Raw genomic sequence first — 26,363 nt, 5'->3', positions numbered from 1 at the left:
TAACTTTTTATATCATTTATTGAAATATAGAACATCTGAATTTACATATTGTATATTTCTGAAAAAACAAAAAAGGGTATTGGGTTACATATAATGTTACCTTTATAACAAATGCTTCACCACACTTTTCCTTTCCACCTCGTTCTCAAAATTCAAAACACTGGCACTTTGGAAACTTCTGTTTTGTGATGTTAAATAAACATTTTGAAAACAAAAAAAGACAAAAAAGTGCAACAGTTTAACGTGCCTGCGGAGTACAACACAGTTGAACACTTACATTATACACAGAGGCAGTGATACAGCTAGATAGAAATGTTTTGGCAGTATTTTAAAAGACTATATAAGAAATGCATATGTACAAATTGATGTATAACATCATGATATATTCTTATAATGTCCTTCATTAGGTAAAAGATATCTATACAGGTTTATTCCACATTTCAGACTTGTAACTCTCATTCTAATGTTAAAGTTAGGGGACATGGGCTGTTTGATTTCACACATGCATCTTGGAGGGGACCTCTGGAACAGATTTAAACCTATTTTCTTTCATACAGAACACTGACTGGTATACAGAAATCTGTAAAATGTTGCATTCTGGTCTGTATAAACTGTTCTTTCTGTAGCCGTACCCATAAAAACATTTACATAAAAAAATATCTTTGTACAAAACAACAGTTTCACATTACCAATTTTGGTATATGGTTTTATACCTAACCTAACACAGACTTCCATACACCCCAAACATCTCTTTTTTCTAGGTAATTTTAATCAGATACTCTGATTGGTCCCTTTAAAACCTTTTTTTTTTTAACTTCAGAGCTACTTAATAAGAGCTATTTTGTTGAAATAAATACGTCGTAAATCTTTTGACAAGCAGAAGTCAACATAGTTTAGATTGTCTTTTAATGGACTGCAAAGTAGCAGTCAATGGTCTCCTTTATGTGTTAATGTTAAAAATCAGGACAGTTGACTTCATAAACTGTAGATCTACTGTTGTAGCTTTCACGCAATCTAAGATCACCCAATTCACTTCATATTCAGAAAAAAATATATATTTTATACGGTATAGTAATTTTTTTTAATGACTTCTCAACACCTTTAGCTGCTGACTACATTATACCACAAACAAAACACATAATACATTCAACATTGTGCTTTACCATGTACTGCTATTCAGAAACTATGACTGCATTGAATGATTCTGGATGCCTCTAAAATCTACATAAAACAGAAAAGCTACCGCAAGTTCTGACATGTAACAATTCTGTACAGAAGATTCAGTCCGCTGCCTAAATTCTATCCATACATTGTTAGTGGGTTGGCTTTTTTAAAGCAGAATTTGTACCTTTTTGCATCACTCCAAGGGTCACCTCGCTTTGATATGTCTGCTTTAAACAACCTTAGTGGTTTCAAAGACAAGAGACATGATATACATAGACGGTCTCTTTGAATGCTGTTACAATGCAAGTTACTTGCACTTAAAATACAGTTTTTGTTGAACACAAGTGCAGTGATACTATATCCCGTTGATGCTTCTGGATGTGTTTCTATCTAAACAAATGCCCACAAAACACAGAAAGTCTTTTTTGGCAGTGTTCATCTTTGTATGAAGCATTACCTCCAGAAAGCAAAATACCGAAGAGTACCAGAGGAAGAAGCCCACAGTACAAGAGTGAGGTTGATATGTTTCATAAGTTCATATTGTCTTCTTGGGATTCCTTTTCTCTTCTGCTTGAACTCTGCTTTTCAAAGCACCACCTGAGTCTTTTGCATCCTCATCAATGCAATGAAGTGGTTATTACTACTATTATTGCCTATGTTTTTGGTTAAAAAAAAAAAGTCCTCTGAATTGATATTTGACAAATCGCTTTCAGATATGGCTTGCATAAATCCGAGATTACAAGAAACTGTCCTCAACCAGATCAGATGAATCCATCCCCATATCGTCCATCATCTCGATGTCCTCAATCGTTTCGTCCTCCCGCTTGATGAATGTGGAACTGCTGGAACCTGTCTCAATGGCACTTTCTTCAGAGGTCTGGGAGCTGAAAGACATGTCATTTTCAAAATGCAATGGCTGTTGTAAAGACTGTGGTACAAAGAAGACACCTTAAGTGGCTTTCAGTTGTGCAACAACAGAAAGCTATCAAAAGCGACCAGCATGGCCATGCTGATTTTACTTTATAATGTAGATATTAATAGACAACACTTTCTTATTTTCTAGTCTCCGTAATGGTTACCATCTATTTGTTCTCTACAGTACATGTTCTTAGGTAGACTGATTACCTGTGCCGGTTTCTCTTGCTGTACTCATCGTCTGAGACAGGGTCCAGATCTGGCAGGGGGATGATATAGCCGCTGTCAGAGCTAAGTCTCTGCTCGTCAAACCCACTCTCCCTGTCTTTCAGCTTGTCCTCATTTTTGTACATGACACCGATGTAAGTGTCTTCAGTTTCCGCTTTCATTCGGGTAACAGCAGGGTGGTCGCTCTTCAGGAAGTCATGGTTCACCTTTTCATAGCTCTGCAGACACAGTTCCAATTAATAACCTAGCAGACAGACCAGGCTCCCTCCCATAACAATAACAGTTTCTCCATGGTAGATACATTGATCAAGTCATGTACCCATTTTTAAACGTTGCTGGGACTAAGGATTTTAAGGGTTAAATGAGAAACCAAGATTTGCTAGCTCTCAATTCTAAATGTTAGTCTCACGTAACAGTTATATAGTTCAATTTCTAAAAATAAAAACCTTTATATTCTCTTTGTGTTAAATAGTGTACAAACATTCCAGACTAAAATTGTATTTACTAAGCATGTTTTAAAACATGTACAGTAGAATTAAAAGTACTGAACATTAGGTTCGGGGGGAGAGTTTGGGTAATCACGTCAAAATTGTACACAGTATGGATATTTATTCTTGCAATTGGTATGTATTCTAGTAGTGTTGGTAATAAAGCGCAATTGGATGGTAACAGACTTACCTTCTTGTATTCCACAGGTAACAAGGACGCCACAGTGTCGCTCAGGCTGCAGAAGGAGGGTCTCTTTTCTGGTTCGCTGCTCCAGCACCTCATCATCATCTCATATCTACAAATAAATGGCAGGAATTTTTTTTTTGCTTATTGTCAATTTTTCAGATAACATTGAAAAGTACAGCCAATATAATGTTAACAATGGTTGCTTACACATCGCTGTTTGCATGTTCAGGTCTTGTCATTCTGTAGCCACTTTTGATTTTGTTGTAAAAGCTGGAGTCCACCACCATTCCAGGATACGGGGTTCCACCTTAAAAAAGTAAAAGATTAAATATTACAGAATCTCCTTCCATGTACATTTGCACATTATCTTATTCTATACCTGTATCATATGTTACCCCTATACACAGCACCACTTAAAGATACAATGTACTGTTGCAAAGTAATTATATATTTTGACATATAATCAAGGTATAATCAAGTAAAACAGTGTCTCCAGTTGTTCAGATGTTTCCAGATGTTCAGCATACCTAGTGAAAAGATTTCCCACAGCAAGATGCCGTAAGACCAGACATCGCTCAGCGTTGTGTACATATTGTCGAAAATACTTTCCGGTGCCATCCACTTCACTGGGAGGAAAGTCTGCAATTAGAAAAACAAGGACTTCAATTAAACATCAGAATGTACACAAGCTCTTTGTTGCTGTTCAACGTGAAAAAGGTGGTTTGACTTTTGACTGCTGCCATTGAGTGAATAATAGTAAAGTATCAGTAGAATGATTTAGTGAGGATACTGCAGTATTGTGAACAGGATGGCTTCAGTGGTGACGTCAGACCAGAAACACAGACTCAGGAAGTAGCGGGTGAGAGCTGAAACGCTACATCGTTCAGCTTCTTTTATTAAAAACTAAACAAAAACAAAAGATTTAAACAGAACACCAAACAAAAAGGCACAAACAAACAAGCAAAGAAACGATAATGTTAACAAGTACAGTGTATATAGCAATTGTTTTTTCTCTCTTACTTTGCAAAGTACGTCTCGACTCTGACACTCTCCCCGAAGGTAGAGAGCTGCAGGTTTATATACAGTGACCATCTCAGATTAGCAACAATTAATCAATGAATTAACTCGGGAGATGGTCACCGTCTGCACGAGTTTAATAAGGATGCGTGACTGTCAGCCAGTTAAATAAATCACTAGCTGATCAGCCACGCATCCTCACGAGGTTTTTAAAAACACAAAAACAATAACAAATACGCGGCGCCTTTATCCGCGCCGCAAACAATAATACAATTAATAATAAAACAGTGCACATATATATAGAGACGGGACACTCCACCACAAGTATGTATTATCACAAGATACTTACACTGCCACATGAAACGTAGTTGTTGTCATGCATGATGTCTCTAGCTAACCCAAAATCACAGATTTTCACAATCTTTCCTTGTGACAACAGGACATTTCTTGCAGCCAAATCACGATGAACACACTATATAGAAAGGGAAGTACGTTTCTGTTAGTGAAGACATTTGTTGTGTAAATTTACAGTATTGCATACTTTAAACGCTTACTGATTAATTTCCCTAAAACATGCACCAAAAATGTGCCAAATTAACTTTTGGAGTTTCCAAGCATATGACTAATTTTTTGCAACATATGTACACAATAACTTTGTAATAGCTGGGTAAATAAAATGAGACCCTAGATCTGGCAGATCTAGCACAGGCTATATAAAGTGCTTTTGTAAACATGTAATTTTAGCAACATTGATGATGACTGGCATTTCCTTCAGAGCAACACATTTTCCCTCCGTATCAAATTATAAACCTTGGTTTATTGCATATATGTGATGCTGTCCTTGTAATGCAATCCCTGAGATCTTTTGAGATCATCTTTCCAAGCAACCCAGTCTACAGTTTTCATGACTGTGCCACTGCTTGCATTGAAGACCTGCAAAGTTATCTTCCCCTCGTATAACCACACAGGAGAAGTGGTACCAAATAAGACTCAATTCCACTCATAGCTGGAATTGTCAATGCAAGAAAACAACTTTTTGATGTCCCTAGAAATAACCATCACTGTCACAGTGGAAGAACCAGTGACACAAAGTTATAGAATTGTGCTGCACCCCCCACACTACTTACATTTTTGGAAGCCAAGAACTCCATGCCTCTAGCAACCTGGTATGTGAAGCTGAGCAGGTCCATTACAGTGAGACCTTCACTGCTGTCATCTGACAGCAAATTGTTTACTTCAGTATCTGAGTAATTAAGAAAAAAATGTACAGAAATATATATTTAGTTCAAAATAGTTATAAATAGAAATATGACCTGATCCTGTTAAAGAGTGCATATTATAGTGTGTGCAATCATCTAGTGTGTAATTACATTGCTAGCTAACATTTAAAGATATGTCCATGGTAGGATGCTAGACGACGTGTATCCTGTACAGTCGAGTAAAATGACTACTGAATGCTGACAAATCAAAAAAGTAGTATTTATGGTCAACCAAGAATATCTTTTAGTCTTGAACTAACTGCAGACTTACCAGTTAGTGATTTTTGCTCATGTGAAGGTGGGTGATCATAATTTGATCTTTGGATGTCAGAATACTTTGAACCATCCTTCATCTCCAGCATTGGCACGTACTGCGTTGTATCAGCTTGCTTCATGTCCATGTAGTCGCCTTTGTTTTCAAAAGACAAGATGACATAGCTGCAGAATGATAGGAAAACAAATGGATACTGATGTTATAGAGAGAATTCTGCAAATGACACTAACTCAGGTGGACATTGTTTAAGTATGGATGAAGAGTAGCAACATATTATGTTTTTTTTTACCTTCTAGTGCTTTCATCTGCAGGGTTGATACCAAAGATATCGAGATCCTTCTTCGTTTTCTCTGGGTGTCGATTTAAGAAATTTTCACGGTTCTTATGCAGATAGTTAACCAGGTCTCCATAAAAGCAGTATTCAGTAATGATATAAATAGGACCTGCAGCATGATGAGAATAAATAATGGCAAATTAAATTTAATGGTACACAGAGGCGTTTGTAAGCTGTGAGTGCAAACTAACAGAGTATTCAGCCAAGTGGGAAAATAATTTTAGATTTTTGTTGTTTTACCCCAACTTTTGTACTCTCCTTTAAGAATTCAGTTGATACCTGTTAAGCCATTTGTGTATCTCCATCACAAACGTGTTAATAGTAATTTTTCATTTACAAGCAACATGTTAATAAGCGACTAATCTTTATAAAAGCTAGAATGAAAAATAAAGTATTTTATGCTGGACACACTTTATTACAATCTTTATACGTACGGTAACTGTATTTAGATGAGTTGCTTCTGCTTTAAATGAAAAGGTAAGACTTTGGATTTAAAAGCCATTTAGTTGTTTCACAGGAAAAAAAAAACATATATTCAATCAATTTTACTATTAACGCTTTTCTCAGTTGTGATTGAGATACACAAATAGCTTCAATTTCATTTTTAAAGGAGAGTAGAAAAGGTCCGGATAAAACACTGAAAATAAGAAGCCCTAGATATAAACCATATATTAAAAGGTCAGACATTTTACAAGTGCAATGCATATTTTTTATGAATGTGTTTTATGAAAACTGTAAAAATGCAATACATTGCTTCAGATTTTGACTACAGTTTAACATACCTGCTTTAGTGCATGCTCCCAGCAAGTTGACAATGTTTAGATGGGGCCCCAGGTGAGTCATTATCTTTAGTTCAGACATGAGGGCTTGCTTCTCACTGGATCTTGCTGTGGCTGTGATTGGAACCAACAATAACCAATATTGTCAGTATGTTAATGTTTTATCATAAAATTGCTAACCATGACCTAAAACGATAACACTGTCACCAGCTTAGACAATAATACCTAACGAGGTCACTGAATAAACTAAAACAGCCATGGCCAAAAGTTTTGCATCACCTAGAATGATATGATTGATAAATAATAAAAAAAAATCTTAGATTTAACATCATATAATCAGATAAACTACAAAATGATATTGCAAAAGTCTACCGGAAGTGATAGACTTTTTATTTTTCAATTTTTGTCAGTTTTTTGTTAAGTATACGGAAAACTACAAAGCAGTATGCAATTCAATGTTTACGTAACATTATTCAGGTTTCATTTGACTTTATGAAGCAAAATTATATATATATACACCAGGGGCAGTTCCAGACTTTCATAAAGGGGGAGGGTCAAGACTGTCATGAAGGGGGGATTCCTGATACAACACATGCTGTTAAAAGAAACAATATTGATATTTTTAATGAAAAAGCTGTTACAAAAAAAACACTTCTGTTGGTACGTATTTTGTTAAAATGTAAGCAGGCTTATTTATTTAGTTTCAAAGTGAAATAAAATTATAAAATTGTATTTTTTGTTTGAAATCCCAGAAAACTAGCAACACGTAGCTACCATTATTTAATATTAATGCCTGAAATAAATAAGCAAATAACTTATGGTACTTCTAGCTGCTAGACACACGACAGTTTATAGGAAAATTGTCAGCACTGATGGGCTAAATAGCTTATTCCTGTCATAAAATGTCTTATGATCTTGTAGCTTTGTAGTATTTTTATTTATTGTGTATTATCACTAAAATTAGTAAACTAATTTTAAAACATTCTTCTGTCTTTGTAATGTATTGTAGTGCATACATCTTCAGTGAATGCTAATTTGGTTTACATTACTAGTTTCTGCACTGTCTGGTGCTGATCGGGTCTGCAAACCCTGTTTTCTAAAAAGTGGTAGATCACCCATTCCTATGATTTATGAGAATAGTAAATGTTTACCAAGCATACTTTTCTTTCTTTGTTTCTTTTGCATAAAAAACAGTGATTAGATAAAACGGTGATTTGATCTTGCAGTTTAAATAACGGGTTTATTTCCTGCATAAATAATAAATATATAAATAATGAATCAATGATGTGTATCGCAGAAATATAATTTACTGACTTCATGTTCATTCAAAAAAAAAAAATGTATTAAAAAGTTTGTATTTCACTTGATGCCCATTTTTAACACCCTGCAAATAATTGCTATTCATAGATTGAACAGCATCTTCAAAATCTGTCCAAGGCGGTAACTCATCATTTTTATTTCATGAAAACAAAAAAAAAATATTTTAATAAAAAGCCCAAGTACTCACGTTTCAACATTTTTACAGCAACTTTCATCACTGGCTGTGAATGGCTTAACCCATATACGGTTCCTTCTACCACTTTGCCAAAAGCACCGGACCCAAGGATTCGTCCTGTGCGAACAAAGGAAGATTAAAGAACAGAATTCACACATATTTTGGTGTTTAGGGTCAGTTATCTAAAGGAGGTAATTGATCATGTTTGTTTGGTTCTAAACTGGCTCTGTCAGGCTGGAGTTTTAGAACACTGAGGTGTGACCTCAGACATGATGTCATCAGGACAGCACTTCCATCCTTAGGGGCGAGGCACACTAGTGACTTTTCTTTCTAACCCAAAGATAACCATTGTTACAACCCACTAACAAAACATGCCTCCCACTAACACCGAATGCTTACCAAGCACAAGTCCATCACGAGGAAACTCCCATCTAGAGTCATAGGGCAGCTGCATGGGATCCACATAGATGTATTCATGGCCGTCAGGGCTGATGGACTCAATCACCCTCCATCTAATCTCATATCTGGGTTTCTGAAAAATACAATTTAAAATCAAACCGTGGTTTAAGACATCACTCTGGGCTACAAAATGCAATACCTGATTATAGTGAACTATGGGTAACATTCTCGTACCTGTTTCCAGATAATGACGAGCACTATCAGTGAGATGATGACAATGACCAACAAAACCAGCACTGCAGCAGCCACTGTTAACTCAGAGCGTAAAGCTGTTGAAGAAAAAAAATAATAAATCAACGGGTGGTTTAAAAAAAGACTCCACACCTAAATAGTGCTGTGGGATTCACTTTATAGCTTCACCTTGTGGGTCCAAGTGTGGACAAAGCCTATGCTAAACTAATTAGAGGTCACACTCATCTGATAGCTCTTTAGTACCTAAGTGCAATGTATACTAGTGGTCTGTGTCCATATGCTAGTACAGGGCAGCAAAAGGCCAAAAGGTCTGAAGAGCAGTGGAGTAGATGCAACAAATGGTGCTGTTTAGTTTGTAGGAAGTCAGGTGACAGTGAATACCGAATAAATACAAATTACCACCAATACACAACTGGAACTACAGATTCTCTTCTCATCATGTTAGCACTTTTGTACATTTCCCAAAACAAAAAATGAAAGCCTTCCTCAGACTTTAGTTCACTTCTTGACCACTAAGAGGAAAATACTTACCGTGTGAAACTAGTTTCACTTCTCGGGCCACTGCAGCAAGCTCATTCTTAGCTAGACACTTCACTGCCAAAGTATCCTCTAGTTTGGCAAATATCACTTCACTTTCAATCTTGTTCTCTTCATCTAGATGGGTTTCAATAGTGATATCAGTTGAATTTATGGACAAAGGAGTCCACTGTGATGAATCATTGGCACATCTAGAAGGGAAACAAAAGGTACTGTATTAGAAACCTTGGGCCCTATTCATAAAAGTACTTGCCGACTGCCGTAATAAAACGAAATTCGTTTAAAACTAACGAAAGTCGCCCATATTGCTATTCATAAAATGATCTGAGAAAACGGACGACTGTCGCAAAGCACTTTATGAATGGGTATAGAGTCGTTCAAGAACGAAAATCTGCCTCTTTTTTGATAACATCATCAGCATTGTTAATGTTCCCTGGTTGCTGTCAATAGCTGTTGCAAAAAGAAAAACAGAATCCACCGACAGTACTACCGAAACCCGAGTCTGCAGCTGCCAGTCACGGACAGTTTGCAAAACCTGATTCCGATGCCCCTATCACGTCTGCCAAAAATTCAAGACATGTCATCATTTAGAAAAAAAGTATTTTTTAAATAAATACTTTGTATTTTCATTTTGTTTGGCAACGCTAGTGAACACGCACACGCATAATATTTCCATTCTTAACTGCAGGACCAAAAAAAAAAAAAAAACAAGACTCCCTTTCGAACACTGATCGAGCCCAAATTTCCAAGCAAGCCCAAATTTCCCACCGACTGCATCAGCAGCACTGGTATACTGTATAGTATAACGCTCCATGAAAATAAACAGGTTCACACAGGCAGTATTCGTCCAAACTGTTTATTGTGAACACAGGTAAAATAAATAAAAAGAAAAGGACCACTGTCAGCCGCGGATCACGGCAAAGAAATAATAATAATGATATAACTGTCTATTCTCAGTCGCTCACTTGCTCTCTGCTTCACAGCGCTGTTTCAAAATGATTATGTTCTTGTGTAAGTATATATTTATATTAAACATTTTCCTTCATATAAAGCTACAGATTTTTTTTTTCTTCAAAATAGGCAGTGTTAATCATGGGTATCTCAAACTGTATAACAGAGCAAGTGTAGTAATAAAATATGTCTTTAAAATAATAGTCTAACGAGGCTGTCATTAGTTTAGACTTGACTGGAGAAAGCGTTCAATAATTCCTAGTTATGGACAGCATTTTGCTTTCTTTCACTCTTATGAATACAGGTTGACGCTCAGGAGTGATGAAAACGTTATGCTAATGAGATAATCATGAACCTTTCTCTCAATTTGTTCATAGACGAAAATCGTTGGGGCTTAATAACACATCTGAATTATCTCTTATGAATAGCAACTGCCGTTAAATAGGCGGCTATGGACGAAATCCGATCATGTACTCTTGTTTTCTCATTTCGACAGGCGTTAACCCTTTATGAACAGACCCCCTTATCACTAGAATTACTGTAATAGAAAACTACATTATATTTTAATCAGCTGAAGACCAGGCAAGGTTAATTATAACAGCAGTACACAATTATGTTGTGTATTCTGAGACATAAAAAACTATTTGGAGTTTGAAGAAGGGATACATGACTTACTTTTTGATGTTCTTGCAAATGAACCATTCAACTTGGGGTGCAGGTAACCCATCAGCTATACACACTACCGACTGTCCACCGTTGGAACCGTGGTGAACATCCATCAGATCCACTATGGCTGCTGGAACTGCAAAAATAAATTGATATATGTGAAATACAGAAACGACAGTATAACAACAACTGCCACATAATTCCAATAGCTGAAAAACATTTAATTACACAAACCCCCTTACCTTTCACTTGCAAGTAAAATGAGTAACTAACACTCTCGTTTCCATTCTGCACTAAAATGGTGTAGTTGCCACTGTCCTCTTCTTTTGCACGAATGAGCGTCAGGGTACTCTGATATCTGCGAATTAAAAGAACAGTTAACTTTCTTTAATTGAAGGGCTTTGTAGTAATCCACCCACCGTCAAACAAGATGGAAACAGTTGCCTGCAATGAATACCCCTAAACACAAAATCCAATCTAATGTACCACATCAAAGCAGACATAAGTGTCATCTAGCAGGATGTGAACCCTGATCTCACTGAATGCAAAGCACAGAAAATTGGAAGCATTGACAGTAAACCATAAAAATCTAAAAATAAATAGTAATATTACACAATGTTTTTTTTTTTTACATGACACAGAGGTTGGTTTACTTTTGATTCATTTTTTCATTATTCTTGATGTGTTCTTCTGCTTTGTTTCTACCATTAAGCAATGCGACTGACCATATTGTTCACAGGTAATGATCAAAAAATGTGTTTTTCTTTACCTGGTTTCACTGATTTCTGTCTTGGTGCTGGTTATTTCTGTGTTGTCTTCATTCAGAATAACACTGTCCTTAAACCAGGTCATTTTAGGCTCTGGGTATGCTTTGATGTTCATTTTAAATTCCTTTACTTCATGTAGCTTAGCAAATTCCATTTTGGCAAACTTTGGGTCCAAAGTGATAAATCCTTTCTCTTTAGAAAACAAGAAATACAAGAATAAAAATGAATAGTTGCATGCATATACTCCCTTGTAATCACATATCTACTTATATATTTACATTTTAATTATTTGAAATAAAATGTCAAACTAACTCAATTTTGCAACGTACAGTTGGACAAATATCTGACTGTGGTTGCACAAAGTCCTAACTTTAGGATTGCTTGCATGTTTATAAGCAGTTGCATTATTAACCTCATAGATGGGCTTTTTTTTTTTTAAAGTTCAATTTACCGTAAACTGTGATGGTGACCTTCTTCAGTTGTATCTCATCACTCATCACATGGGTTATGGAGCACTCGTACAGCCCACTGTCCTTCACTGAGGCCTGTGGGATACTCAGAGTGTACCGGATTTCAACGTCCTTCTTGTTTTCCTTCACAGTCTTCAGTCCTCTGTTAGCCTATATAAAAAGGACAGCACGTCAAATGTGCAATTAGTTAAAACCAATCTAATCTGACTTTTTGATAAACCCAAGTTTAATCCTTCAATTTATAATTGCATTTTTCTGTTGTTCTGGAAGAAACATTAGTAAACCTCTTCATGAGTTGTTGTGGTTTGGGGACAGGGACGGGACAGGGACGGCGGGTGTTGGGGGTTGGGTTGGGGTGGGGGGTTGGGGCGACTTTCTTCCAGTATGTAATAATCGGGGCAGCAGTGTGGAGTAGTGGTTAGACTCTTGACCGGAGGGTTGTGGGTTCAATCCCCAGTGGGGGACACTGCTGTTGTACCCTTGAGCAAGGTACTTTACCTAGATTGCTCCAGTAATAACCCAACTGTATAAATGGGTAATTGTATGTAAAAATAATGTGATATCTGTATAATGTGAAATAATGTGATATGTTGTAACAATTGTAAGTCGCCCTGGATAAGGGCGTCTGCTAAGAAATAAATAATAATAATAATAAACCAGACAGTTGTATAAGTAATGTATGAGGGCATCTTTTCTTTTCTTACCAGTTTCCCAGGGTACTTCCAGTGGTCCTCAAGCATTTCACTCCCCCTGGCTACACAGGTAACGATGATAGGCTCCCCTTCCATAACCACTGTTTTTGGAGCCTCTAGCTCAACATGAAGTTCAGAGGTTTCTGAAGAGGAAAAACATGGATGGAATTAGGCCAATTTTTCAGATGTACATAGAGCTGTTTTTAATATCAATCCCTGAAAATCAGAATGCTTGCTCAAAATGTTCCCTCATTAAATAAAGTATAGTTCTGTCATTCAGTGTGAGGCACATACCTCTCCAGCCATGCACTATATATTCTTCACTCATGACTTCCACGCCATTAATGATGGTTTCACATACATAGGTCCCTTCGGGAAAGACCCCAATGAAGCCTCTTTTGCTGTCATACAGGCTGGATATTGCCAAGCCTGTGTCTGCATTCATCAGGGTAACGTCTGAATGTGGGTCAGTTACACGGCAAGGGATTTCCATGTCCTCATAGGTTGCAGGAACGTGTTGACTAAATTGGTTTAGAGGGGGAATAAAAGGAACTGCTGGATCTGTAATGAAAAGTAAAGGATTCACACTTTAGTCTTCAGAAACAGTCCATCAAGAGCAACATGTTAATAAAGGAAATGATCAGCTTAAAGTGGTATTAAAACAATTACGGTTGCACTATAGTTTGGGATACTTTGTTTTACATTTCTGGTTTATATTGAAATAGATCATAGAACATGTAATCAATTGGTAATTTAAAACTAAAATTCTTGTACACAAATTAAAAGGAGTCAAAATGATGTACAAACTGCAAAACAAAAAGAGAAACCCTTGCTGGGAAACCCCACTCTGAGTTTCAGTGAAAAAACGTAAACTAACCAAAAGAATTGATAAACCTTAAACTGAATTGAATTGATAAACCTTAAACTGAATTGAATTGATAAACCTTAAACTGAATTGAATTGATAAACCTTAAACTGAATTGAATTGATAAACCTTAAACTGAATTGTCTGTGGTGAAATTTCAGCAGCTATTCTACTCTGTAACCTCCAAGGTAAGTTAGAATGACTGTGGCTCTTGTATTATTAAGTCCAACTCCACCCATAACCTTTCCCTAAAAATGGTCCTCATTATTTAACATACCTGGAACATAAATGTAAATGGAGCTCTTGTCCAGATTAGCATCCTCTGTGTTGTTCACTGCTGAGTAGTAACAGTGGTAGTATCCTGTATTGGAAGCTGAGGCATTCAGTACGTTAAGAGAAGTCACAAAGAGTCCACTGTTGTCTTCTTCCTCCTCAAGCATGACCTGACTGTCCTCGACAGGGGCATCCCAGGTTACCTCGCTCTCCCCAGAGCAACTCAGTTTGAACGAGGATAGAGGCTGCACAATGAGTTCCTCTTTATGGGGGGAAATTACTGGCAATGCTTGCTGGCGCAGAGGTAAACGAGGCCCTGAATTAAATTAAGAAAACAGATAGATGAGCTGATTGGGGTGAATTCTGTCAATGGATATACATAACACTAGGATAAAACTAGATTAGTGTTAATTCAAAATCGCTGCAGATTGTGTGTTTTAGATAAGTATGATATAACGTTCTTACCTTTCACCTGTAATGAAAATGTGTAACTAGTTTGCTTGTTTTCATTCTCAACCTTAATAGTATAGTTTCCGATGTCCTCCTCTTTAAAGTGAATCAGTCTCAGAGTACTCTGATACCTGTGAATTAAAAGTACAGTATGCATCAGAATCTAAAATAAAAAAAGACGAGGACCCAGAACATCTGAGGATGTCATCTGATCAGTGTATAATATATTGTAATATGTCATACAAGCATTTTAAATGATATGCTGATATGGTTATTTAGAAGCGATATGTATTTATTCTGCTTTACCTGATTCCACTTATATGGGTTGTCACTGCATAGCCTCCATTGACTGCAACATTGTCCCTCAACCAGGTCACCTTGGGTGCTGGGTAAGCTTCAATGTTCACTGTGAGTTCCTTATCATCATACAAGTTTGCATATTCCATTTGGCCAAATGTGGGAACCAAAGTTATAAATCCTTTCTCTATGGAAGGGAGGAAAACAAGAAATATATAATTTCAAATTGCCTGCATGGACTACATCAGGATTCACTATTATAAGATAAATGTTGATGCATAAACTCAACAGCTTCATTTATGAAATACAGCATTAGAGTTCAACATACCATAAACAGTTACATTCTTCGTCTTCACTATTGTCTCGTCCTCTGTTTGTGTTACAGAACATTTGTAATCCCCAGTGTCTTTCACAGAGGCTCGAGGAATACTCAGTGTGTACCGGACCTCACCATCTTGCATAGTCTTCATGTCCTGCACTCCTCTGCCAGCCTATTCAGAAAAATTATTTACAAATCATTGCTGACAAGTCAAGAACATGATGATGTTCATGATGAGAGTGATCTACTACCATATAGATGTAACTATTTGGGCTATTTCCTTACCTGTTTCCCAGGGTACTGCCAGTCCTGCGGGAACATGTGGTCCCCACTGACTACGCAAGTTAAAGAAATATGCTCCCCTTCCTTCAGCACTGCCTGATGCACCTCTAGTTCAACATGGAGTTCGGAAAGCTCTGAAGGGGTAAACATTGAGACAGAATTGTTTTTCAGGTGAAGTTTTTGAAAAATGACAAACAACTACTGCTTTACAACAGCACTTAATTGACCATTTTTAAAATAATACACTCAATTCACCATACGTTTCTGTTTAGTTAACTAAACTATTTTGCATTTTTTGTTAAAACAGAAACAGAATCCCTTTGAAACCCCAAGATTAATGTTCTGAACAATTGCAAACTAGGAGTGTCTTTTTGGACACAACCATTAACCCAAATCCAGCATTTCACTCTGATTTTATTACTGAAATCAAGGCTTTGTGTTGCATTATTAATTAGAACCTAGCCCAGCGGGGAAAGTTTTAGTGGTTTCCTCCCATTTTTAATTAAATATTCCTTTATTTGACTTAAATACTTGAGCATACATTCAAATGGCATGCTGTGAATCTCAGCAACACAGAACGAGAAGAGCAGCATTTATTGTCATTTTGGATACATACCTATTTCGCCGTGGACTATATATTCTTCACTTTGAGTTTTCACTCCATTGACAGTGGTTTTACAAATGTAGGTTCCGGAAGGGAAGATCCCGATGAAGCCTCTTTTGTTGTCATACTGGCTGTTCACCTCAACGCCTGTATCTACGTTGGTGAGGGTCACGTGTGTCCGCGGGTCAGATACACGGCACGGAATTTCCATACCAAAGGGACTTGGAAGAACATGTTTACTGAGTGGATCTTCGTGGACAAGGAAAGCCACTGCTGGATCTGTGAAAAACAAAGAAAATGTACTGTTAATGCATAATTCAATTTAAAACACTCTGGAAAAAAAAAAAACATTGTGGAAATTATATACATAGCCCTGATGCGAAATGTAAGCATTGCTTTCAGTTTTATTACAATATTTAAAATAAAAAATATGATTCAATGGTTTGGAGCTTGATGCTCAAAGCTTAATGAACATTTACTTTCAACCAGCATTTGTTGGTGATGTTAACAACATACCTGGAACAAAAATGTAAACTGAGCTCCCATCCATCTCCTCGTTGTTATTATCTAATGGTGCATACATGCAGGTGTAGAATCCAGTATGGGAAGCAGAGGCGTTCTGTACATGCAGAGATGTGACGAAGTGTCCGGTGTTCACAAGTTCTTCTATCAGAGTGACATCTTTCAGTGAGACAGGGGCGTCCCAGCTCAGCTGGCTTTCTCCAGAGCAACTCAGATTGATGGAAGAGTGGGGCTGTACAATGAGTTCATCTTTATCAGGGTAAATGACAGGCATTGGCTGTTCACAGTCAGCTGACTGGGGACCTGAAAAAATATATTGTTATAATATTATTATTAGTAGTAGTAGTAGTAGTAGTAGTTATATAATAATAATAATAATAATAATAATAATAATAATAATAATAATAATAATAATAATAATAATAATAATAATAATAATAATAAAGCAGTTAAGACTGGTGCATATATTTGTTTCATAATATATTACCCTGATTTATGATTAGCCTATTTCGATTCTATATTCTTACAGTTTTATAATGTCGGACAAATGTTAATTAGATGTTGTACATTTACCAGTAAATATGACTCATGATTTACTGACAGTGTATGTGTGTGTGTACGTGAGTGTGTGTCCTTTGGGATTCACAAACATTTACATTAATGTTAAGGATTAACTGTTGACCATGCAATGCTCCCAACAAGACCTGTATTTCTCAATTCTAATAAGAAATGTGCTATTTTGTAAAATATAGTTTACCTATAGAGATCCCAAGCAAGAGACATCCTAGAGTCAGGAATGTCTTCAAGACAGCCATGTTGCAGAACCTGAAAAAAGAGGATAATGGTATTTTTAAAACTTTTTGTTTGACAAAAAATCAAAAGTCCTCTTGAAGACTTACAGCAAATACATATGTAATATTTACTATCTTAAAACCCACCTTTCAAATAACTGGCCACAGTTCTCTTGTGGTGTTTAGTCTATTTTCAGATCAATAAAAACAATGAGTTTGTTTTAACTATATATATATATATATATATATTATAAAACATACCTCGTGATATAATTACAAACATCCGACAATGACTGCCACAGTCTTACAGCAAACACCGAAGCTATGAGCAAATCTCCGTGTCTGCACCACTTTCAAACTACAGTAGCCAAAGTCAGCTCCTTATGTATCGACATCAATGATTTTCTTTAATTGGTTGTCACTAAAAATGGGGGCGGGTCTAACGGGATATAAATCTGATTCCAATTCACTTCAAGTGATCACAAATAATGGAAATTGCCTTAGTTCAAAAACATAATAATTTCGCCATAGTTTATTATTCTAGTAAGACACTAAAAATGCCAAATTTACAAATTTTTTTTTTTTTGCTCCCCCATGTTTTGTTCAGACAGAAATGATGACTAAACTAGGACTTGAAGCCACAGTGACCAAACATTAAGCAACCACAGGCTTGAACCTAACCCCATAACCAGGCCCCCAAGGTGTTGCAGCTTTCTTGATTAATCCGGCAAAAAAATTGCAATTGACAAATGTTTACAGTACATATCGCCGTGTGTTAAACTGGCCTAGCTTTCGCCCCCCCCCCCCCCCCCCCCCAAAAAAAGTAATATTTTGGGGGTAAATCCATTTTGCCACTTTAATCACAAGGGGGCGCCAAAATACTTTATTTATTTGCTAAAAGGTTGCCCCATCTCTAAAGCATCAAGTTACTGCTGTTCAAAAAAAAAAGTTTGCAGAGGGATAAAAACATTAAAAGCTCCACCAGAAATAAAAATGCTACTAATTTCTGTAATGTATGGTAAAAAATACAACTCAGGTTAAAGTTGATTTATTTATTTATTTATTTATTTATTTATGTATTCATTGTAATGTATTTCCTCTCGGGCAAACTATATTTTAAAAAAAAGTACACTGTTTTATCTTGCGGTTTTGGATAACAAATGTGTACAGCATTGACTGAACGATAATCTATGCAACACACCAATCAAATCTGTCAAAAAATAAATTGGAATTTTCAATTTCAGACCAATCCCGAAAAGCTTTTTTTTTTTTTTTTCAAAGAAACACGGGCTTGTAAAATGTAATGAGATCCAGATCGGTAATGTTATGCATTCGTATGACTTTTATACTGGATACTGCTGTTTTATCAAATTAAATTAATATGCTCACATCATAAAACTAAAAAAAAAAACCATGTAAAAAACACACACTCAACGACATACTTTTCATAGCCTATAGATAAAAACCTCACCAAAAAAGACGACTTTAATCAAGTTGTCAAAATGCTCACAGCCAATAATTTAGTGTTCGTCTAATCTTCAATACACACTCTTGTGAGTAGTATCAGACAGACATTAGCACTGGATTTAATCAAAGTCTGCAGCCGGGCTCCTCTGATGTCCAGAGACTGGATTTCATCAGGGGTGTAGCGCGAGACACCAGTAAGTGCTTTCTAAAATGCAGCGATAGGATTGGCCCACCCAACCCCCAGCAACATCGTTTGAATTGTGGGGTTCCAAATATCAAACTGAACCATGCGCCATTATCAACTTTATACAACACTTTGGAAACAACACGTTTCAAAGCTGACTGCAATATCACGCATTTAGTCTGGCAAGTAATAGAAACACCTGGCTATTGTTGCAACAACATGTAAAGGGAACATCGCTTTTCACAAAGTGCTTAAAAACAACAAGTAGGGAGCACAAGCTACAATTACGGACGTATTGCATTAACTTCTAAATGTAACTTCCCAAACATGGTAAATATTGTTGCGTAAAACACACACACACACTATATTGCATGTAATTAAAACACTGTAGACTAGTGTAATGAAGGCGCCTGTGGAGTCGGCTTTGAGAGAACACAGAGTTACCGCGTCTGGGCTTTGCAAAAGTACTAACACACATTTGTTAAGCAATCCACTCAGCTGAGTCCAAAGAGACTAATTAAACTTGGCAAATCCCGGGATGTCGAGGCTGTTTAATGAAGAGGGTATTTCATACAGTTCTTCGGCTGACGACCTTCCCACGCGAACAGTCTCACAGAGCTTGGGAGACTCACTTGAAGGTGACAACCGTTTAATCAATTTTGACATCTTCAAGACAATATAGCATTGGGATAGGTGCCTCTGCTGAAGCGATTCTGTAGGCTACGTATTCCTTATAATAGTCCCCATGGGTTCTCGGGTAGACTAAAACAAGTTTGCAGATATGTTTCTTGAGATCCTTGTTTGCTTCTGTGTAATTTCTGACACTTCAAAAAACAGCTGTCCAAGTGTTACCCTGCAGAGTATAACTGTTGAATGTAATCCCACACGGAATAATCCATTTACATGGGAATGTGCTGCTTGAAAAGCGCAGGGGAGTGAAGGCAACCGAAAAAAAGAAGTGCTAGTGACGAAATTTAGAGACACTACTATCCTAAAAAAAATATTTAAAGCATGCACAATATCATTCTAAAATAGAAAAATGATAAAAACTATAAAGGCTCATTATGTAATTGTACTATATGGTAATTCGGGTAAAGAGTAAATAGGAAAATGCACCGATGCGATACTCTTTTAAAGCGGTCTCGTTTTTACTAAATAATAATAATAATAATAATAATAATAATAATAATAATAATAATAATAATAATAATAATAATAATAATAATAAATAACATTCCAATGTTTTGCATTATTATATTATTTTTTTTCAGTCCGTTGCAAGTCACAAAGGCTCGAAACCCGTTTCCATCCTGATTAAAAGAAGTCTGAGAAATGACGTCTTCTCCAGTAAAAAAAAACAAAAAAAACAATCCCATACCATATGCAGGAATGCGATCGCCTCCACAGCATATGTTTGTCATTAAAGCCAAGAGAGCATCTCCCCCAAAAAACTGCACAATTTAAGACGTACCATCTCCCACTCTAGAACATTTAGTCAGGGCTTATTATCCACCGTCTTCCACAGCATCCTCCGAAACGTGAAACAAGTTGAAAGAGCAGTCGCTCGGGATTTGCAGAACTATTGCCTGTAATCCAGAGTAAACTCTTTTTGGTGGTTTTCATCAACTTTCTAGAAAATATCCAATGCCCGTTTTTTTTTTTTTTTTTTTTTTTTTTTTTAAATATATATATATATAATGTCGTTGAATGTCCTTCGGTATCCAGATTGATTGATTGATAAACTTCAGTCAGCTTCCTATATATTGTTCCCGCATATCTTAATTCCATAAATTCTCAGATGCTGTGCTGTATCTAGCAAACTGCAAAAAGTGTAAGTTGGAATGGCAGGTCTGGGAGATAGGCTATACCAAACATCACCATAGAAAAAGAAACCACTTTCTAACAAAGCACGTCTGAAAATGCAAAAACGTATAGCCTACTAAGTTATAAATGTCTTACTGTACTTTTCCATAAAACGTTATTCATTGCTTTGTATAACGGCGTCATTTTAAATGTGCCTTTTCGTTATATATATATATATATATATATATATATATATATATATATATATATATATATATATATATATATATATATTAATCACATTGGTTCAACCAAGTTGATTAGTCTAATAACGTTAAATATGAAGTACAATATATCTATGAACAGAGGTATATTAAAAGTTTAGGATTTATAGACAAGTTTACTACTTTTAAATAACTAAACATACTATGCAACACCATACCTTTTAAAATCTTTTTTCTTTTCTTTTCCCCTTTAAAAGAAAAGGTTGGATCAGTTAAAATTGGTCTAGATGCTTCATTCGTTTGGGGTTTTCCTCAATATATGTTTCTGGTCTTCTGACAATGATAATCCGCAAAGAACAAATCCTATGGGGTAAGGAGAAGCATATGTTGTGTTCTTTCACTTCCACTGCTACGCTTAGTAATGGGTTTCAACCACCGCGACTTGTAATTGAGTCAATGTAACAGTCCATCCTTCCAAAAACTTATCATCTGCCTTAAAGTAAATAACTATCAGGAAATGAAGCCCCTCTAGTCCTTTTCAAAATAAGAGTCGGATTTGCCCAGTAACTGGAGTCAGGTTTCCTTTGACATTTACAGGCACACACTTCTTTTACAAAGAGAGGCGGCGCATAATACTATCACAGATAAAAAAGCATTGCCAAATGTTCATGTTTTTTTTTTTTTCAAGAAATCTTGTTCATTTTGTAAGAAGATAACTTCTCAGTTGAACAAAATACTTTAAATAATTACATAGTTGTTTTTTATATGTTTATAACCAACATGTTGTTGTATTTTGTAGGAGCAGAGATTAAAGACAGAGCAAAAAATGCACCTATTTTTTATTACAATTACTATAGTAATTACATTACTATTACATTGTTATAGATTTTCTTTCCAGTAGCATACGGAAAATACCTGTAAAATAATAATAATATAAACTGAGAGAAATTTAAGTTAGTGTTGAAGATGCAGAAAACTAGACCATACTCTACTTACATTTTGTTAGGATAGTACTGCTACTCATATTTCTTGAGAGGGGGCGCTCTAATACCATGGAAAATAATAAACGCACTTTCTGAAGCGCAATTTATTCAACACAAGTGCATTTTTAAAGCAACCTATAATACAGTTTAAAGACTTTCAAATCTGCGAGGAAAAGAATCGAGAAGAGAGAGTGGGGAGCTTTAGAGGTGGAGACGGGGGGTGATTAGTCCATGCATGTTAATGTTAACGATGTAAGGAATGCTCGTACATTTGTCCTGGATGAAGCCCCCAAGAATAATCTGAAGGGTCTCTCCCTCCTGCCCCTTTGCGCTGTATAGTATATCTTCAGCTTTCTGACTGCACATCTATTGCTTCCACATGTTCCTCCAGGAAATCATTGGAGGCCAATATGAAGAGTCCCTTGTTCTGGATATAACTAACACAGGATACCGTATTGCTTGTAAACCTCTTGCAGGTCTCCAGAAAAAGATACACTATTTTAACATCCACAAAATACTGTAATATTTTGGACGAATTAACTTTAAAAGTCTGCAATACCTGTGCATTGTAGTTAAAGTCAATGCGTCCAAAATATGTGTGTTTGTAAGTGACTACAGTTAACAAAATGTGTGTAGCCTACAGATCATTATTTAAGATGACAAATGTAATGGAATTAAAACAAAGTAAAATAAAATAATAGGCTATCAAATAAAGCAGACTTACACAGCAAGGCTCCAAAAGCATACAAGTTTGAAATGCATAGGTTAACAGTGTTGTTGTTTACAATAAACACTCAGCGGGTGGCATCAATCTAATGCGCCCTCGGTCAAAAAAAGTGTGTACAGCACAACCAAGCAGTATTGTCTTTAGAATGAGATAAAGTAAAAAGCTTTTGGTGCGAAGGAATGGGAATTTGTTCCAGGAACGTTGCAACGTTTAGCTCTTGTCTGATTTGAAAAATCTCCCAGTCTCACTCATTTAATAAACGTTTGGTAAAAGTTTCCACTTGTGAAAAGTAGTCCAGATAAAAGTAAATTATATAGATCTGGGTAGGACCTACATTTACCGTTATTTAATTTTAAACGTGGTCCAATATTTAGTGCGAAATGAGTGTATGTGTGTGATTGCGTGTGTGTGCGTGTGTGTGTGTTTTGGGGTTGCTGGTTGAAACTGACAGCATTTACAAGAGTGTTTATTTGCTTCTTATCAGTTTAAAGAAAAAAAAACAGATACATTCCATATGTGCCCCTTGGTGAGTTGGCTATAACCTTCTGCGAGTCGCATATCACCAGGTCTTTCACCATTTGTAACAAATCAGTTATGTTAATTCTTAACGAGATTAAGACAAATCAACAACAATTTTGATTTTTAAAGGTACACGTGACATGCTGGTTATACTAAAATGTATATATACTCTGCATAATACTGGAGTATGTGTTCTAAATATACAGTAAAATATATACTTTTTTTAACAGTGAACAAAGAGTTAACTTTCTCGTGAACGCTGTTATTTTCTTAAATACACATCCTCTCCAGCGCACATTACAAGATCTCATTCTGCACAGGAGTCTCTAGTGGCCACTGCTAAAACTCTGTTGTAAGTGTGCAGGCTGAAACGTCTACAAAATTAACCTTCAGTGCAATGTTACACACACAGTACACTGTTAGGTTAGCTTATAACTGGAAAAAAAAAACATTTACATTTTTACTAATTTCAATTTTTTTAAATGCCTATATTTATCAATTAAATCAATTCTTAGTTAAAAAACTATTTAAGAGATTGTTCAGTGTTCTTTTACGTTTTAGTCTTTAAAGTTTTATGAATTGGTCCCGCTGTTTATAAATTCGATCAAACTATTAGGCCTAAATAAACGTCTAGGTTTAACAAATAGCAAGCTTAGGGTACCTTCCATTGATATTATATATATATATATATATATATATATATATATATATATATATATATATATATATATATATATATATATATATATAATAGTGGGTTTTGGAACACCTTACAAACACATATAAATATGCAGTCCCACGGAGCCACCGAGATAATGATCACCAAGTAACGCAGTGACCCATTCTTGATGAAAATTGTAGTAATTTCCTTTTGACTATATACCACGCTTTTTAGTAAAACCTTTACTTTTATGGTCGGTGAGAGTGAAGCCCCCAGCCCCTGCTGTGCTATTCGTATTGATACGAGACAAACAATTTGCACTTCACGATAATTACCCACTTTTGACTCTTTTCTTCCAGCCTTTGAGTTAAGCTGTAACTACTTGAAGTGAGTCGAAATGCATGCTCTTAATTAAGTCAGTCTGTCACTGGGCAGTCCGGCAACTGCCGCATATATCCAGCATTCTGTGTATGACTTATTTGGTGATTAAATCGACGAATGTAGCTTGCACTGAGGATTTCAAGTGAATTCATGTGATCCACATATTACTCTACGTAGTTGTGGCAGTGAGCATAGCTTTAGCTCTGAAGCGGGGGTCTGCTTTTAATTAAATGCGTTATTGTTTATGCATTTCCAAAAAGGCTTTGACGTATAGGGGAAAAAGTATATTGTACCCAAATCACCCAGATCAAACTAACTTTTGAACACATTACACGCCTTTAAAAGAAAATGTTTCTGCTTCAATTTATTTGACAGAGGTGTTTTATACACGCTTCTAATTTAAGTTACAGAGGAATGTCTGCAATGAAATACCAGTATCTTATTTTAAAATGTGGGAATTTTGAGATCTCATGCGTTACACATTCTTACTGAAGAATAATGCAGCTCTTTCTAAGAAGAGCAATTTGAACAGTACTTTGGCTTTTTGATTAGCAGCAAGAAGATATATACATCGTGGTATAAAATTAGCCATACAAATACATTGTCTATTAATATTGGACCACTTTATCCATGATTCAGCAGTGTGGATTATTTTTTAGGGGCTCTGGACTCTTGACCGGAGGGTCGTGGGTTCAATCCCCGGTGGGACACTGCTGCTGTACCCTTGAGCAAGGTACTTTACCTAGATTGCTCCAGTAAAAACCCAACTATATAAATGGGTAATTGTATGTAATAATAATGTGATATTTTGTAACAATTGTAAGTCGCCCTGGATAAGGGCGTCTGCTAAGAAATAAATAATAATATATAAATGTCAAAGAAACGCTGTAAACTCTGGAGTTATTATGAGGGAAGTGTTCAGGTTGGACAATGACATTGCTGACCTCAGAACTAGACTGCCATTGAATACTGAAATTATAGTAACTCGTGCTCTCATTTAGACTACAAGACTGACTTCAAAACAGAAAGATGCATGTATCCAGCTATTGAAAAAAGCTATAGCAGTTGTCGACCAGAAGATGGCGCATGAGCTCAACGTTGAGAGCCACCGTTTAACCCTATCTCATCCAAACAACAGTGTGCTGAGGTACTGACACCTCAGTAGTAGCTTGCACATGCACCAAATACAGTAAAATGCTCACCTATACATTTATACAGTTGAAGACTTCAAATTATTCACCAAACTTTAAATTCGCAATTATTTAATATATTTCTGGCTACATGGATTTCTATCATTAGAATTAAATATGTATATAATTGCCCTATCGGGAATATAATTACTACTCGTTGAGGGCATTGAAATAAAAAAAAAACTTTGATCACAAGGACATCATTGATCTATCTCAGGAAAACAGAAATCAAGACTTCCGTTTTCTCGAGATCCTGAGATATGTGATCTCGTGTGAATGGTTTAGAAGAATTTTATTTTTCGATAGCCTCAACGAGCCGCCGTAAATCATTTCCAGATATCTCAAATTGAATTCCAGATATCTTTAATTGTGCAGTTTTAATTTAAATATATCTGTAAATCTATTTGAGATACCTAAAAATTAAATAAAGATATTTCAAATTGATTTACAGAGATCTTTAAATACTATGGAAACCATATGGATTGTGCTAGCATGGCCTTGCCAAACTGACATTTAGAGATATCTTAAAATGAGGGTTTTAAAGATATCTCTAAATCATTTAAAGATATCTCTAAATAACTTCATGTTCATTTAAAGATATATTTAAATCATTTGAAGATATCGTCAAATAATGTCCTGTTTATTTAAAGATATCTGTAAATCATTTGAAGATATCTTCAAATAACTTCCTGTTGATTTAAAGATCTAAAGATAGTCCATTGAAAACATAAAGCATTTTCACAGGAAGTCATTTCCAAATATCGCAAAATGGCTTCCTGTTCATTTCAAGACATCTTCAAATGATTTAGAGATATCTACATGAACAGAAAGTTACTTGAAGATATCTTCAAATGTTTTAGAGATTTCTTTAAATGAACAGGAAGTTATTTTAAGATATCTTCAAATGATTTACAGATATCTTTAAAACCCTCATTTTAAGATATCTC

At 35.8% G+C, this 26,363-nt stretch overlaps 1 protein-coding gene across 3 annotated transcripts; it reads right to left on the bottom strand.

Annotated features, from left to right (window-relative positions):
- On the bottom strand, nucleotides 1–21,444 carry LOC117420605 (platelet-derived growth factor receptor alpha-like). Of its 3 annotated transcripts, none has more exons than XM_034034096.3 (29): nucleotides 21,174–21,442; nucleotides 17,244–17,311; nucleotides 16,481–16,789; nucleotides 15,977–16,243; nucleotides 15,364–15,494; nucleotides 15,088–15,250; nucleotides 14,769–14,946; nucleotides 14,478–14,593; nucleotides 14,017–14,328; nucleotides 13,169–13,435; nucleotides 12,887–13,017; nucleotides 12,164–12,332; nucleotides 11,715–11,904; nucleotides 11,188–11,303; nucleotides 10,955–11,081; nucleotides 9,323–9,519; nucleotides 8,774–8,868; nucleotides 8,540–8,672; nucleotides 8,153–8,257; nucleotides 6,649–6,759; nucleotides 5,822–5,975; nucleotides 5,530–5,696; nucleotides 5,127–5,242; nucleotides 4,349–4,471; nucleotides 3,510–3,621; nucleotides 3,190–3,289; nucleotides 2,986–3,091; nucleotides 2,290–2,525; nucleotides 1–2,048 (listed from the first exon to the last, which is right to left on the bottom strand). In XM_034034096.3, the coding sequence occupies exons 2-29, from the start codon at nucleotides 17,299–17,301 to the stop codon at nucleotides 1,901–1,903; spliced, it is 4,437 nt and encodes a 1,478-aa protein (XP_033889987.3). In that variant the 5' UTR covers nucleotides 17,302–17,311; nucleotides 21,174–21,442; the 3' UTR covers nucleotides 1–1,900. The 3 variants fall into 3 exon arrangements, with proteins under 3 accessions (XP_033889987.3, XP_058882667.1, XP_058882670.1); XM_059026684.1 differs by lacking the exon at nucleotides 21,174–21,442 and adding an exon at nucleotides 20,400–20,870; XM_059026687.1 differs by lacking the exons at nucleotides 1–2,048; nucleotides 2,290–2,525; nucleotides 2,986–3,091 and having other exon boundaries at nucleotides 3,186–3,289; nucleotides 21,174–21,444.
- Nucleotides 21,445–26,363: the final 4,919 nt, after the last annotated feature.

Source organism: Acipenser ruthenus, chromosome 1 (assembly GCF_902713425.1).
Source record: "Acipenser ruthenus chromosome 1, fAciRut3.2 maternal haplotype, whole genome shotgun sequence".
In the NCBI taxonomy this organism is placed as follows: Eukaryota; Metazoa; Chordata; class Actinopteri; order Acipenseriformes; family Acipenseridae; genus Acipenser; species Acipenser ruthenus.
Note: the sequence above shows the minus strand (reverse complement) of the source record. Positions and strands in the feature narration are given on the sequence as shown.

Excerpts from the sequence above, each read along its gene's own strand:
- LOC117420605 (XM_034034096.3), bottom strand. The coding sequence starts at position 17,301 with ATGGCTGTCTTGAAGACATTCCTGACTCTAGGATGTCTCTTGCTTGGG. Across the intron at positions 11,905-12,163 it reads GGTCACCATCACAGTTTACG|AGAAAGGATTTATCACTTTG; the intron begins GTAAATTGAACT and ends TGTTTTCTAAAG. Across the intron at positions 4,472-5,126 it reads AGTTCTTGGCTTCCAAAAAT|TGTGTTCATCGTGATTTGGC; the intron begins GTAAGTAGTGTG and ends CTTTCTATATAG.